General features: G+C 35.9%; 1 protein-coding gene across 22 annotated transcripts in view; it reads right to left on the bottom strand.

Moving 5' to 3' along the window:
• MGA (MAX dimerization protein MGA) overlaps positions 1-15,843 on the bottom strand; it is a 174,815-nt gene that overhangs the window by 62,237 nt on the left and 96,735 nt on the right. For 21 of the 22 annotated variants that reach the window (XM_049104412.1, XM_049104414.1, XM_049104419.1 and 18 more), the window contains 3 exons: positions 6,728-7,676; positions 5,651-5,729; positions 5,438-5,533 (listed from right to left, as the gene is read on the bottom strand). In XM_049104412.1, the coding sequence (XP_048960369.1) occupies positions 5,438-5,533; positions 5,651-5,729; positions 6,728-7,676 (1,124 nt within the window). Of the gene's footprint in view, positions 1-1,754; positions 2,984-5,437; positions 5,534-5,650; positions 5,730-6,727; positions 7,677-15,843 lie in introns of those variants that run through there. The other variant, XM_049104428.1, reaches the window with a different exon arrangement.

Here is a 15,843-nt window from a genome sequence, read left to right as displayed (position 1 = left end):
AGTTAAGAATTTTTAGAGGTAAAAGTAATCAAGGCCCTAGATGCCCATTTACTGTGTTCAGTGTCCATACTGAAAATGGTGGTGATGGTCCAATGTGGAACTGCTTGTATGAGCATTCTGCAAAAGTAATGTGGGCATTTTTCCTGAGTGCACAGTTCTAGGGTGTGTTTTCCTGGCTTTTCAGGAGTTTCTGTAAGTCATCTGATACTTTAATAAATTCATCTGTTTCATCTACAGAGTCTGATATTTACTGCTAAGTTGTTTGATGATACATTTAATCTGCACAATGGCACATAAAAAAATGATAATTACATAACATCACACTGAGATAAACCTGCTTTATCCCAGGCTGCTTATAGCTGGAGGCAACCAGCTCTACAGTATTTATTACCCTTGGTCAAGCTTAGCCATTCTGAGAAGATCACTATCTCAAGAGCATCTTATCTATCACACATCATGGATAACCGCATCCAAAATGCATTAGTTGAGAATCTGTGCACCAAATAATGCCAAATTACTCTCAATTTATACTTCCTCCAGTAGAGCATAAGAACTCTTGCTGATCCAATTTCTCTTCAACATTTGAGGTCACTGGACTTTAAATCTTATTCCAGGGATGCCTGGGTGGCTCAGCGGTTGAGTGCCTGCCTTTGGCCCAGGGTACGATCCTTAAGTCCCAGGATCGAGTCTCACATCAGGCTCCCTGCATGGAGCTTGCTTCTCTCTCTCCCTATGTCTCTGCCTCTCTTTCTCTGTGTCTCTCATGAATATATAAATAAAAATTTTTTAAAAATATAAAAAAAAAAATAAGTTGGTTCCAATCATTTGCTTTAAATTTACATACAATTATTCTTAAATTTCTACTTTTCTGTTACTGGTGACCATCTTCTAATCTGGATTTACTCATCTGTGAATTGCTGGCTTCATACTGCTGTGCAGAAAAGTAACTTAAATTTTAACAAAACTGAAGCCAAAAGGAGTTCCAAGCATTAGGTATTATAGCTGTTAAAAGTCATAGGTATAGGTTTCTAATAAAAGGCTTACATAATACTCCTCTCATGAAAGGTGAAGGTATTAGATAGGTCATGAGCCACAAACTCTTATGGCTAATCTGTGTATTCTCCACACCGAACTTACCTCAACAGAAGAGATTAAATCACTATTCTATTTTAGTGTTTAAGTCCAGTTTTTTAAATATTTTACCTTATTTTTATTTAATTACATGATATGATTAACATTAACATCAATAAAATATTCTTTCCAGGGGCACCTGGTGAGCTCAGTAGATGGAGTGTGCAACTCTTGATGTGGAGTTTATGAGCTCAAACCCCACACTGGGTGTGGAGATTGCTTAAAAATCTGAGTTTTCTAAAAAAAAAAAAAAAAAAATCTGAGTTTTCTGATTTTTTTTTAAAGATTTACTTCTTTGGGACAGAGACAGAAAGAGCACGAGGAAGTGGAGGGGCAGAGGGACAGGCCCACTCCCCACTGAGTGGGCCAAATTTCTCTTATCTTTCACTTCCTCATCAGTAAAATAAATACCAATCCACCACAATGGGTTTTATGTTTAAGAATTTATTGCACCTTCTCTATGAAATACTCTGTAATACAGACGGTAATAAAGATAAAAGACATCTCTCAGACCTCAAGGAGTATTAATGTTATTTTCCCAACTGACTCATTAGTAGTTATAATAGTGTAAATAAGTCCCAAGAGAGGTAAGCAAAAAGAAATGACACTTGAAAAGCCCAAGGGAATGTAGTAAAATTTTACTGATTGTGTAATTCTTAAGTCAGGACAAGTAGAATTAAGTAGGAAAGGTGGGACGGACAGCAGAGTGGAACCAAAAAGCAAGATACTGCAGAAATTCCAAGTAAGAACAGCATCCTAAACAAAAGATAACATAAGATAGCCTAGCACTTTAAGAGAAAATCATCTTATTATTAATCACAAAAAATGACAGAACAGATCCCTACATTGATGGTAAAAGGAAAGGAATTAAGGTGATAAAAAAAAAAAAGTATCCATATATAGACATGCAAAATCTAGACCCCACAAAATCAAATTTAGAGATTGTTTTCCCTATTTTCTTTTCTGTGTTTACTTATATTTTAAACTTCCACTTCCCCTTAAAAGTGAAAACAAGTTCTAAAAGCAACAAATTTTTTAATTGACAAAGAATTGACTTGGTAGCAATGAAGTAGATATGCTTCTACAAAAATACCTTTAAAGTTCAAAAACAGATGATAATTTCAGGTTGATAGGAAATAAATTAATTTGGATGTAGTAAAGATAGTACAGGAGACAGAAAAAAATAAGTTTTGAAAAACAAAATTAAAATTCTTATTTAATTTAGCAACAAGACTACTACCACCAATAAAAATACTTCCTCAGGCTTAACATTTCTTCCACAACTTCAATGCATGCTCAAAAATCTTTTCAAGTTTTTCGAGCTTTCAGCTCAAAAAGATTTTTCAGTGCTTAATTCTAAAAAATAATACAACTCCACAGTTAATAGAAAGGCAAAGAAATATGACATTATTGAAATGAAATTTAACATTGTTTCAATCATCAATTTTTAGAGAGGGACCTTAAAGGGACCTGTGATTGGGATCACTCAGTTATTACAAATACTTAGCCAATGTAACTTATTCTTCTAAAATTCTAAGTCTCAAGAAGCAAAGGTTGAGAGGGATATCTGCCAAAACAAAATAGAGAAAAAAATCCAAAATAGATCTCTACCTCACAGCTTATAAATTGTACCATATGTATTACAGAATTAACAGCTTTTTAAAAAACAATAAAACTATCTGGGATGCCTGGGTGGCTCAGTCCGTTGTATGTCCAACACTTGATTTCAGCTCAGGTCATGGATTTCAGGGTACCGGGAATGAGCCCTGAGTCAGGCTTCAAGCTCAGACCAGAGTCTGCTTCTCCTCCTCCTTGTTTCTCCCACCACTGCTCTTTCTCTAATAAGTAAAATCTTTTGAAAAATATAAAAATAAAACTATGTAAGAATACAGTTGAATTAATTTTAACAACATGAAAATTAAGTAAAAACATATATGACACCAAATGCAGAATTTGTATAGCAGGTAAAAACTGATCACTGGCTCACTCACACTTTGTTTCGCTCAATATTTAAAGCTTTGCCTAAAAAACTATTATCAGCTTCTACCACTTAGAAATTGAGCATCATTACATAAAAATGCTGACTTCAGTTTTTTTTTAATATTTTATTCATTTATTCATGAGAGACAGAGAGAGAGAGAAAGGCAGAGACAAAGGCAGAGGAAGAAACAGGCTCCATGCAGGGAGCCCGATGTGGGTGGGACTCGATCCCCAGTCTCCAGGATCACGCCCTGGGCTGAAGGCGGCGCTAAATCACTGAGCCACCCAGGCTGCCCTGACTTCAGTTTCAACTGAACAATCAGAATTTTTTAAAAAATACTGGCCCGACTTTTTCATATGACAAATAATCCAAAGATGTGATTGCCCCTTTTGAAGAGGCACCTGTGTTCCAGCCAACCTTACACACAAAATCAGGCTAATTTCATTTGGTTACCTGCTTAGATCCAGGAGCATTCAACTTTGAACCCCAATTACAAAGGAAAAATATGAGATTTGACTATAATGTATGTAAGGGAAAGAAAAAACAAACTCAAACCTTAACTAGCCAGGAAGTAATAGGCAAACAAACCAGAGCAAAAAGACCAGCAGGGAGCACTGAATATATTTACCTCTATAACTAAAACTAAAACAAAGTTAGAGATTAGGTTGAAAGATACATTATTGAAATACATAAGTAACAAAAAAAAAGAAAAAAGAAAAAAGAAAAAAGAAATAGGGAGAAAAAAATATAAAGAAAAAGTGACAGAGGTGAGAGAATACTATTTGAATAAAATAGCAGAATGAAAGCGACAATAAGTAATGTTATTCACCATTAAGACTATGATGTGATTGTAACTATCCATTATAATCCACAGTACCCCTCTAAGATCACTGTCACACAGTCTCATAGTAAAGCAAAAATTCTTCAAGTATTACCAGCTGATTTAGAAACTGATCGTTTTATAATCGTTGTTAGTATATAATGCTTATTAGACTCTCATATAAATGATTTGTTATATAATGTAAATCAGCTTGACAGTTATTTGAAAAAAATATTGACTAACAGTCAAAAACTCAATAAACTACTCTAAAAAGCACACCTAAAATCAAATATACAAGAAACTAAAAATTATGGCATGGTTTACAGATCTTATTTATGGCAAATAGGACAGTCAGTAGTTTATACCATGATGGTAGATACAGCAGTCACTTCAAATCTGCAGGGATATATTTTAAGACCCATAGTAGATAAATTTTAAGACCGTCAGGAGGTGCCTGAAACCACCTAGTACCAAACCCTGATACACATACACACACAATGTTTTTTCCTATATATACTTATGATAAAGTTTAATTTATAAATTAGAGACAGTAAGAGAAAACAATAATAATAAAATAGAACAATTATAACAATGTGTACACATTTTTTATATAGTAAAAGTTATGGAATGTGGTCTTTCTCTCTCAAAATATACTGTGCTCACCATTCTTGTGATAATGTGAGAGACGATAAAATGCCTAGCTGATAAAATGAACCAAGCTGAATGATGCAGGTGTTGTAACATAGTGTTAGGCTACTACTGACCTTCTGACCATATGTCAGGAGAAGGACCATCTGCTTCCAGTAAGTGAAACCACAGAAAGAAAGATCTCACATGGGAGGGAGAGGGTGAAAGCAGGGGGGATGAGATTACTGTATATTTCAGTATTAAAATACAGGATTAAACAACATAATCAAAGCCAAGATAATTTATTACAACAAAATAGAGAAAACAGTGAAAATTTAACTGAAATCCCAAGCAATGCATGAAATATGCAAGTGTTTACAGCCACACAATGAGAAAATTATTTACACACTTACAAATTACTAAGTATGTAAGAATAAGTAGGAACTCCTCCCCCTCCAAAAAAACCCCCACACATAAACAAAAGCAACTAAAACTTAAAAATGAGAAATACAAAGGAAAATACTGAGTTCCAAGACAGAAAACACACCACTTTCTTATTACGACACAGTTTTTAAATGCTTAAGATATTATGCTTCACAGAGACAGTAGCTTCATTAGTTGAAAAGGTTTTTGTTAGGATAAAAGAAACCTAGAGAAGTTTTTAAATTAGGAAGAATCACAGAAAAACACAAGCTGAGAAAAGGTACACTAAAAGAAATGAAATCAAAGATGGGGGAAAAGGAGGAAAAACAAAAATGGGGAAGAACAGGGAAGGGAAAGAAGAGGGAAAGGAGAAAGGACAGAAAAAGATAACAAAATTTAAAATTGGCTTGTATGGTTTTTGTTTATGTTTTTTTTTTTTTTAAAGTAAATATTACCTTCTTGAAGACCAGGATGTATCACCTGCTTGTGCCTCAAGGCCTTCAAATCTTCTATCAATTCCTTTTCCAACTGGGAAATTCTTGCTCTGCAACCTACTCAGAAAACAATGACAAAATAAGCTACTATACATTACAGAAAAAGGAACATTGCAACTTTCACTTCTAGAGCCAAATCACAATTATCTCTCCTTTTATACTATTATTTAATACCTGGGTCATTTGTGGTTGATGCCTGAAGACTACAGGGTTCTTCAGCTGTCCCATCAACAGCATGAATGTCAAGGGCTTCCTATATAAAAAAAACAAAAAAGTTCATATCACTCGTGAAAGTTTAAATGTAAACCAGGAACCTATTTTTTCTTGATTCTTTTGATATTTTCTAAATGTACTACATTAACACCATTTCAATGATCAGAAGAGGAAAAAAAAGCAAGCAAAAAAAAAACCTGAATATGCTCATAAAACTGTTTATATCAGGATGCCTGGGTGGCTCGGCAGGTTAAGCATCTGCCTTCAGGCTCAGGTCATGATCCCAGGGTCCTAAGATAGAGCACAACACCTTGGGCTCCTTGTTCAGCAGGGAGCCTGCTTCTCCCTCTCCCTCTGCCTCTTCTTGCCACTCTCCCTGCTTATGCTCACTCTCTCCAGCAAATAAATATTTTTTTAAAAATCTGCTTATACCAATTTACATACTGATTTCTTAAGAGTCTATGTAAAGATAGCTTACTCAGCAATTAACAAGGAGGGAAGAAAAGATCAGCTAAAGAGAATTCAACTTCTTGGTAACCAAATACCAGGCTTCTATAAAAAATCGAAAAGAAAAATAATGTTGTTGAAGAGTTGGGAGTAAAATAAACTATCCATGAGTGAGACAATAGAATTTCTAAGAGTCGATATCTAGTTCTCCAGTGATACTCTGCTATTGTTGATGAAAATCAGAGGATGTACCTCAAAAGAGTCAATTTTTCATGTATTTATGCCTTTTTAAAAGTCTATTATAATATAAATTCCAGTAAGATCCAACAATTTTCAAAATTCCAGCTAAATGTAGTGCAAATATCATGAACTGAAATGAAAGCAGACATTTAAGTTCATTCAAACAAAATACCTTAAGTGTTGCCTTCTAATTAAACCAAACATTTTGGAGACACTCCCCTCCCTTAACACATACACCCTCACTGAACGGTTGTACTAAAAAAAAACTAGATTCTAAATTAGTTATCACCAGTATACAATTCCAGAATCACTATTTGTCCTCAAAAGGAATGCTAAAAATTATCATCTTACCTTTGATTCAAAAGAAACAAAGAGAACACCATCCACGTCTTCCAAATCAGGCTTCACATCTGGAAAGGTATTCCCAGGACCCATAGGAGTGTTCTTTGTAGAAGTTAAAGATTTTCCTGTGTTTTTAGGTGGTCGACCTGCCTTAGAGAGTTTCAATTTTCGTGGCCTTCCTCTTTTTCCAGGGACATTTGAAGGAGCATTCTGATTTGCATTCACAACCTTGGAGGCTGTTGAAATCTTAAGCATAGTTGTTCTCCTTCTGCCCAAGTCCTCTTTTCCTAAAAATGAGTCCCCAGCTGAACTCTTTGAACTGTCAGGTATTCTTTCTGTGTTAATGCTGTCAGTTATCTCAGGATATTTCCACTGAGGCTCTTTAAGTAAGGGATATTTCTGTACCATTCTGAGATCTGGTGAATGTTTTCTAAGACCATTTTCTGATTCCTTGCCTAAGCAGAAGCCAGTTTCATTGGAATTTTCAATGTAAGTAGGCAAATAGTCTAATTCTGTCAATACAGAAGACTTATCCTTTCGAGATGTGGAAAGCATGTTATCAGGGAGCTCAGAAATCTTCACTGTGCTTTTGGTGACAGCACAGGGCTCCAGATAGACTACTGGCATCTTTCCAGCGTCTAACTTGAACATTTTAGCTTGAGCAACACCTGATGGGCTATTTGGTAGCCATTTAGAAGATGGATGGTCAGCTTCTAGGTTATCAACTTTATTGTGCCTCTTTAGCTGTTTCTCTAGTATAGGATCATCATCACTGTTTGAGTATACATCTGTTTCCTCATCTGTCTCTTCTTGTTTTATGGTTACCCCTTCCGGGCACTCGGCAAGTTCATATTCATAATCATCTACAGGCTCCTCTTTAATAACAACATTGAAGTTTCCATTCGGGTCTAATGGTGACACTACATGGGAACCGTCTTCAAAATTGTTGGCAACAAGACTGAAGAGACAGGGGAGGAAGGTTAAAAACGGCAAAATTACCAATAAGACTCAGGAGGAAAAAAGAAAGACTGCTGGGAACCAAGTGACACATCAGATTTCATGAGCCATTCTTCAAAAAACACTGTATAACTTAACAAGGTTCCCAAAAGCAGTTTATCAACATCACACTTTTTTACACTTTCCATCAATTTCTCATAAAATAAGAAGTAAAGTTTTAACATGTAACCTTATCACTAAATCAAAAGCAAAATGTAACACTTATTTTAATGGTATTTTTCAAATAAACTCAATTTTGAAAGTCAGTTGACACTAACCCAAAATCAAACTCTAGAACTAAAGAACATATCAATTAACCACTGACAAATAAAAAGCAAACAAATGTCCACTACAATTAAGAATTGCAATAAACATCAGGAAAGAACTTTCAAACTGCCTAAACTGTTTTAATTGAGATAAAATTCATACAACATAAAACCTAACTGGCTGTCTCAGCTCGTAGGGCATGTAACTCTTTATCTTGGGGTTGTAAATTCAAGCGCCCCATGTTGGGTACAGAAATTACTTAAAAATAAAATCTTAAAAAAACATAAAACATAACATTTTAACAATTTAAAAATGTACAAACCCATACATTTTTAGTATATTCACAATGTTGTTGCCAGGTGATTTTAAACAAAAATTCAATGTCATTAGTCCACCATTAAGTCTTCCAAAATAAGAGGGTATGGTAGTTGAAGACAAGTACATTTAACCCAAGTCGGTATTTATAATTCATCTTTAAAAAATCTTTTTAGCTTCTCCCTCCTCCCAATTAACCACTGAATGCATATAAATTTTAACAATGTAACTTGTCATGTGAGAACTACTAACACACACACACACACACACACACAAAAGAACTACTAACACAATTATAGTCACTTGTCTTGAAAAATTTTTTCATTAATCTCAAATACACACAAAGCAACCCTTACAATGTAGTTACTCACTTCTTGCACAACTTAAGATCTTGACCTTACTCAAAAAATCCTGTCAAAGGAGGACTTCCACTTCTAGTTAGAATGTGAAAGATCAAGAAAACAATCCATTCTGTCAAAGACAATTAGAAAACACTAGGTAAAATAAAACCCTTTCCTTCTTTAAACACACTGAAGACCTCTAGTCACAAATCCAAATTAACTGAATTCTAGAGGGACCTGACTTCTGTAGCTGGCCCACAGATTAAAACTTCTTTAAACCATGAGTACCATTTATATTACCTGAAGCATAGTGCACATGGGGGGTGGAAGAGCAGTGAAAGACAAAGAATCTTTAGTGGGACACAGAGAAATCAATCAAACTTTTAATGCCTGAGTGTAAGACTAAAACGTAAAGAAGCCCAAACAGAAAACTAGTCCCGCTCCCCAATTACCCTCCGGAGCACTTCTGCAGAGTAAGCAGCAGTGATGCAGGAAGTTAGCCTGAAAACCAAGAACCTGTAGTCAGTCTCCCAGCACTTAGATTCCAAATTCCTGTTGCAGTGGAGTCCAATCCCACCCCTCAACACATCTGAACACATCTGAAACCTGAAGCAAGCTAAAATTAAAGTAAATCACCTAAACTGAAGGATACCAAAACAAAACAAAACAAAACAAAAAACAAATAAACAAACAAACAAACAAAAAAAAACCGGTGTGTGTGTCAGAAATCTGTGGGACACCACACCAAATGATCCTACATAGTAGTAATTGTGCTCCCTAATAAAAGGCATAAGAAAGAAAGAACATTTGGAGAGAAAAATTAACAAAAATATCCCCAAAAGTCAAAGATTTTAACCCACAAATCCAAGAAGCTCAGCCAATACACAGAATAAATACAATAAAAGTCATACAGGCACGTAAAGGTCAGGTGGCTGAAAATTAATAATCACGAGAAAAGTCTTAGAAACATCAGAGGAAAAAATACATACTACAGTAGAGAAACAATAAGAACAGACTGACTACCACTGGAAACAATGTAAGCCAGAAAACAATGGAATGATAGTATTCAAAGAGTATTACATTGAAAGAGTCAACTGAATGTTCAGATAAACCAAAGGCTTTGAAGATAGACACTTTCAGACAACTGAGAGAATTGAGACTGCCTAAGAAATACTAGCTCCTAAAATCAGAAACAGGTAAGAATTTAGTTAACTCTCACTCACAACTTAGACTCGATTGTACTAGAGGTTCCACAAGGGTGATCAGGAAAGGAAAAGAAATAAAAAACATCCAGAATGAAAAGGATAAAGTAAAATTCTCTATCCATAGATGATATGATCTTGTATATAGAAAATCCTAAGGAAATCACCAAAATCCTACTGGAACTAATAAACGGGTTTAGCAAGAGTATCCAAGATCAATACACATGCAAAAATGTTATTTCTACAAAAGAGAAGTATCAAAAATGAAAGGAAAAAAAAACTCCATTTCCATTTACAACAGCATCAATACGAATAAAATACTTAGGAACAAACTGAACCAAAGAAAGAAGCGGAAGACTTGTACACAGAAAACTACAAAACATCATTGAAAGAAATTAAAAACAACCTAAATAAAAAATACATTTATGTACTATAAGAGTTAATACTGGTAGAACAGCAATACTCCCCGAAGGTGATCCATAGATTCAACACAACCCCTATCAAAATCCCACTGGGACTTTTGTAAAAAATTCACAAGGGGACCTTACATTACTTATGAAAATTCAAGGATCTCAAAATAACCCCAAAAAATCTTGAAAAATAGGAATGAAGTTCTCTAAAACTCTTTTTTCCTAATTTCAAAACTTACTACAAAGCTACAGTCATAACAGTGTGTTCATATTGGCATATGGCCAATATGAGACCAGATGAACATAATTGGGAGTCTAGTAATAAATACCCACATTTCTATCAAATGGTCTTCAACTGCCAACAGTATGAAAACAATTCAGTGGGGAAGAATGGGCTTACATTATTCATAACAACTAAAAAGTGTAAATAACTTTGTCTATCAACTAATCAATAAATACATAAAATGTGCAATATCCAAAGAAGATTATTTTTCAGCAATGAAAGAAACAAAGTACAGATACACACTACAAAATGGATGAACCTTGAGAAAGTTATGCTAAAAGACAACACATATTATATATAAATCCACTTATATCAATGTCCGAAACAGACATTTCCATAGACAAAAAGGAGATTTATGGTTGTATACTGATGGGGTGGGGCTGAGGAGGGGATGCAGAAAAATGGGAAATGACTAACAGAGGGCAAAGGGTTTCTTTTTGGGGTGATGAAAAAGTATTAAAAAAAAAAAAAACATCTGTGGTCATGGCTGCATAATTCTATACGTATACAAAAAATCAGGGATCCCTGGGTGGCGCAGCGGTTTAGCGCCTGCCTTTGGCCCAGGGCGCGATCCTGGAGACCCAGGATCAAATCCCATGTCGGGCTCCCGGTACATGGAGCCTGCTTCTCCTTCTGCCTATGTCTCTGCCCACCCCCCCTCTCTCTGTGACTATCATAAATAAATTAAAAAAAAAAAAATCACTAAAATATACAATTTAATGGGTGAATTTTGGGATCCCTGGGTGGCGCAGCGGTTTGGCGCCTGCCCTTGGCCCAGGGCGCGATCCTGGAGACCCGGGATCGAATCCCACATCGGGCTCCCGGTGCATGGAGCCTGCTTCTCCCTCTGCCTGTGTCTCTGCCTCTCTCTCTCTCTGTATGACTATCATAAATAAATAAATAAATAAATAAATAAATAAATAAATAAATAAATAAATAAATAAATAAATAAAAGAGTTAATGGGTGAATTTTAGGGGCACCTGGGTGGCTCTGTCAGTTAAGTGTCTGATTCTTTTTTGTTTTTTTAAGATTTTATTTATTTATTCATGAGACACAGAGAGAGAGGTAGAGACACACAGGCAGAGAGGGGAGAAGCAGGCTCCATACAGGAAGCTCGATGTGGGACCCAGTTGCAGGACCCCAGGATCATGACTTAAGCCGAAGGCAGACCCTCAACCATTAAGCCACCCAGGTGTCCCTAAGTGTCTGATTCTTGATATCAGCTCAGGTCTTGATTTCATGGTCATGAGTTCAAGCCTAGCACTGGGCTCCACATGTGGAGCCTACTTAAAAAAAATAAGAATAAAAACAAATTAAAAAAAAAATAAAAGGGGGCAGCCCAGGTGGCTCAGTGGTTTAGCGCGGCCTTTGGTCCATGGCCTGATCCTGGAGACCCGGAATCGAGTCCCACATCGGGCTCCCTGCGTGGAGCCTGCTTCTCCCTCTGCCTGTGTGTGTCTCTGCCTCTCTGCCTCTCTCTCTCTCATGAATAAATGAATAAATCTTTTTAAAAAAATGAAAATAAAAGGGTAAATTTTATGGTGATGAATTAATCTCAATTTTTAGAAAGTTAATAAAAATATACTAAAAGAAGTTCTTCGAATGGACAGGAAATGAACCAACATGAAAACGGATCCAGGAATTAATGAAAAATAAGTATGTGAGCATTTATAACACTTTCACTTTTTCTTAGATTTAATTGACTACTGTTTAAAGCAAGTAAAATAATAATGTTTGGGGAATTTTTTTTTAAGATTTTCTTTAATTATTCATGAGAGAGAGAAGAGAGAGGCAGAGACAGAGAGAGAGAAGCAGGCTCCCCGCAAGGAGCCAGATGCAGGACTGGATCATGCCCTGAGCCACAGGCAGACACTCAACCGCTGAGCCACCCAGGCATCCCTGTTTGGGGAATTTATAACATATGTACAAAACATGACTTATAAGAGCCATCCTTATAATTAGCTGTGTGTACATGTTCTGTTACAATTAATTGAATTCTACTTTATATATTAAAGATACACATTATTATCTTTACAACACTGCAATGGACTGAACTGTGTCCTTTCCAAATTCTTATGTTTAAGTTCTAACTGCAATGTGACTGTTCATGGAGAAGGAATCTTGAAGACATAATTAAGGTTAAATGAGGTCATAAAGGTAGGGGGTCTCTCCCCACTCTACATGAGGACACAGCTCAGAAGCATCTGTCTTTAAGCCAGTATGAGAGCTTTCAACAGAAACAGAACCCTGCCAAAACCATTACCTTAGACTTTCCAGCCTCCAGAATTAAGAAAATTCATTTTCATTGTTTAAGCCACCATCTATGGTATTTTCTTACAGTAACTTAAGCAGATTAATAAAACCACTTTTAAAAAAAAGAGGCATTGGGATCCCTGGGTGGCGCAGCGGTTTGGCGCCTGCCTTTGACCCAGGGCGTGATCCTGGAGACTCGGGATTGAATCCCACATCGGGCTCCCGGTGCATGGAGCCTGCTTCTCCCTCTGCCTGTGTCTCTGCCTCCCTCTCTCTCTCTCTGTGTGACTATCATAAATAAATAATTTAAAAAAAAAAAAAGAGGCATTGCCTAAAGTGCAATAGATAAAATGTGCAATATAAAACACTCAATCCAAATGAAAACAGGAAGTATAACGAAAAACACAGAAGAAAAGCAGAAAATACCAAGGTGCGAGGCTTAAAAAACTAGCCCTATCAATGTTAATATTAAATGTAAATGAAAAAAAAATAAAAAAATAAAAAAATAAATGTAAATGAACAAAATAATCCAAATAAAAGTCAAGAGATTTTAACACTGAACAAAGAAAAAGTTCCAACCAAACCCAGTTTAAACACACACAAGTTTAAATCCAAGAACAGATTTAAAGTGAAAAAAGGGGAAAAAGATAAAACCCTCTAAACAGAAAATTTAAAAAAAAGCCAAGATGGCTCAATAACACCAAAGTAGAAATTAAAGTATAAGTACCCAAAAAATAAATAAATAAATAAATAAATAAATAAATAAATAATAAATAAAAAACATAAGTACCATCCAAGATAAAAAGGGAACTTATAAAAATTTTTATGAACTCAATTCATCAAAGACAACAATCCTAAAAATATACCTTACCATATAGCTTCAAGATACTCAAAAGAAAATTTCATAGTACTATAATAATAAAACAGACAAGAGATCATAGATAGACAAATTGAGAAAGATGTGAACAATACTATCGTACTTACCTAAGACTACAGAACACTACATCCAGTAACTATATAACAAATACATTTTCAAGTGTACATTTAGTATTAATCAAAACTGACCATATGCTAGACAATAAAGCAAAGTCATGATAAATTTCTATTTCAGAGGTACCTGGGTGGCTCAGTCCATTAAGCATCTGCCTTCAGCTTGGGTCATGATCCCAGGGTTCTGGGATTGAGCTCCACATCCCTGCTGAACAGGGAGGGAGCCTTTCTCCCTCTCCCTCCGCTGTTTCCCCTGCCTGTGCTCCCTAGCTCTCTCTCCTTCTCTTTCTCTGTCAAATAAATAAATAAAATATTTAAAAAATCAAATATTTCTGGGCAGCCCAGGTGGCTCAGCGGTTTAGCGCTGCCTTTGGGCCCAGGGCGTGATCCTGGAGACCCGGGATCGAGTCCCACGTTGGGCTCCCTGCATGGAGCCTGCTTCTCCCTCTGCCTGTGTGTGTGTGTCTCTCTCTCTCTCTGACTCTCATGAATAAATAAAATCTTTTTTAAAAAAATCAAAAATTTCTATTTCAAAAGTTTTAAGTCACATCTTCTCTAACAATAGAATCAAGCTACAAATCAGGAACAAGTATCAGTACAACATATCAAAATTTAAAAAAAACAAACAGCATATCAAAATTTGTAGAAGACACCTAAACCAATACTCAGAGGAAACTTTATAGCTTTAAATAAAAGATCTAAAATCAATTATCTTAGTTAGGGGTTGATAAAGTTTTTGTTAAATGCTAAATGGTAAAATTTTTAGGCTTTGAGATCCATATAGCCTCTATTACAACTATTCAATTCTGCCACTATACCATAAAAGAAGAACAATACATAAACAAATGAGCATAACTTTTCCAGCAAATGGACAACGTAATCTGAATTCTATATAATTTTCACATGTGACAAAATAGTACTCTTCTTCTACTCTTTTTCCCTATTGAAAAATATAAAAATCATTCTTAAGTCTTCAGGCCATAAAAAACAAATGGGAAGCTAGATATGGTCCACAGGTCTTAACTGCCAATCCCTGTTCTAAAATAGGTAAATTAGGGATCCCTGGGTGGCGCAGCGGTTTGGCGCCTGCCTTTGGCCCAGGGCGCGATCCTGGAGACCCGGGATCGAATCCCACATCGGGCTCCCGGTGCATGGAGCCTGCTTCTCCCTCTGCCTGTGTCTCTGCCTCTCTCTCTCTCTCTATGTGACTATCATAAATAAATAAAATTAAAAAAAAAAAAAAAAAATAAAATAAAATAAAATAGGTAAATTAAACCAGAAGTAAACCGAAAGAAGAAAATAAAGATGAGAGGGGGGGAAAAACAACAATGAAACTGAAAACAGAGAAACTGAATTGTGATTTGAAACCTGCCAACAGGAATTCCTGGGTGGCTCAGTGGTTTAGCGCCTGCCTTTGACCCAGAGCGTGATCCTGGAATCCCAGGATCCAGTCCCACATCGGGCTCCCTGCATGGAGCCTGCTTCTCCCTCTGCCTGTGTCTCTGCCTCTCTCTGTCTCTCATAAATAAATAAAATCCTTAAAAAAAAAAAAAAAAAGAAAAGAAAAGGAAAGGAAAAAGAAACCTGCCAACAAAGAAAACTCCAAGTCTTCCTCGATGAAGTCTATCAAACACAAAATGAAAAAAATAATATTGCACAAAAAAACAGAAAAATGCAGGAGAATGCAAAAGTTTACAACTTGTTTTGTGAAAAAAACAGAATCAACATATGATATGTTTCTGATAGAAACCAACATATCAGAAATAAAACTCTCAAGTATCCATCTGAATTGAGGTCTAAAAACCCTCAACAAAATACTAGCAAACTGAATCTGACAATATTAAGAAGGATGTTACTACGAACCAGTAATATTTATCCCACAAATGCAAAGCTGGTATAATATTTCCAGCCCTTAAGATAATTTTGTTCACAGACAACATAATTGTGTATGTAGAAATTCCAAAAGAATTACAAACTAGGGCAGCCCGGGTGGCTCGGCGGTTTAGCCCTGCCTTTGGCCCAGGGCGTGATCCTAGAGACCCAGGATCTAGTCCCACGTCTGGCTCC

The sequence above is a fragment of the Canis lupus genome, chromosome 30, assembly GCF_003254725.2.
Source record: "Canis lupus dingo isolate Sandy chromosome 30, ASM325472v2, whole genome shotgun sequence".
Classification (NCBI taxonomy): domain Eukaryota; kingdom Metazoa; phylum Chordata; class Mammalia; order Carnivora; family Canidae; genus Canis; species Canis lupus.
This window is presented reverse-complemented; position numbering and strand designations above follow the sequence as displayed.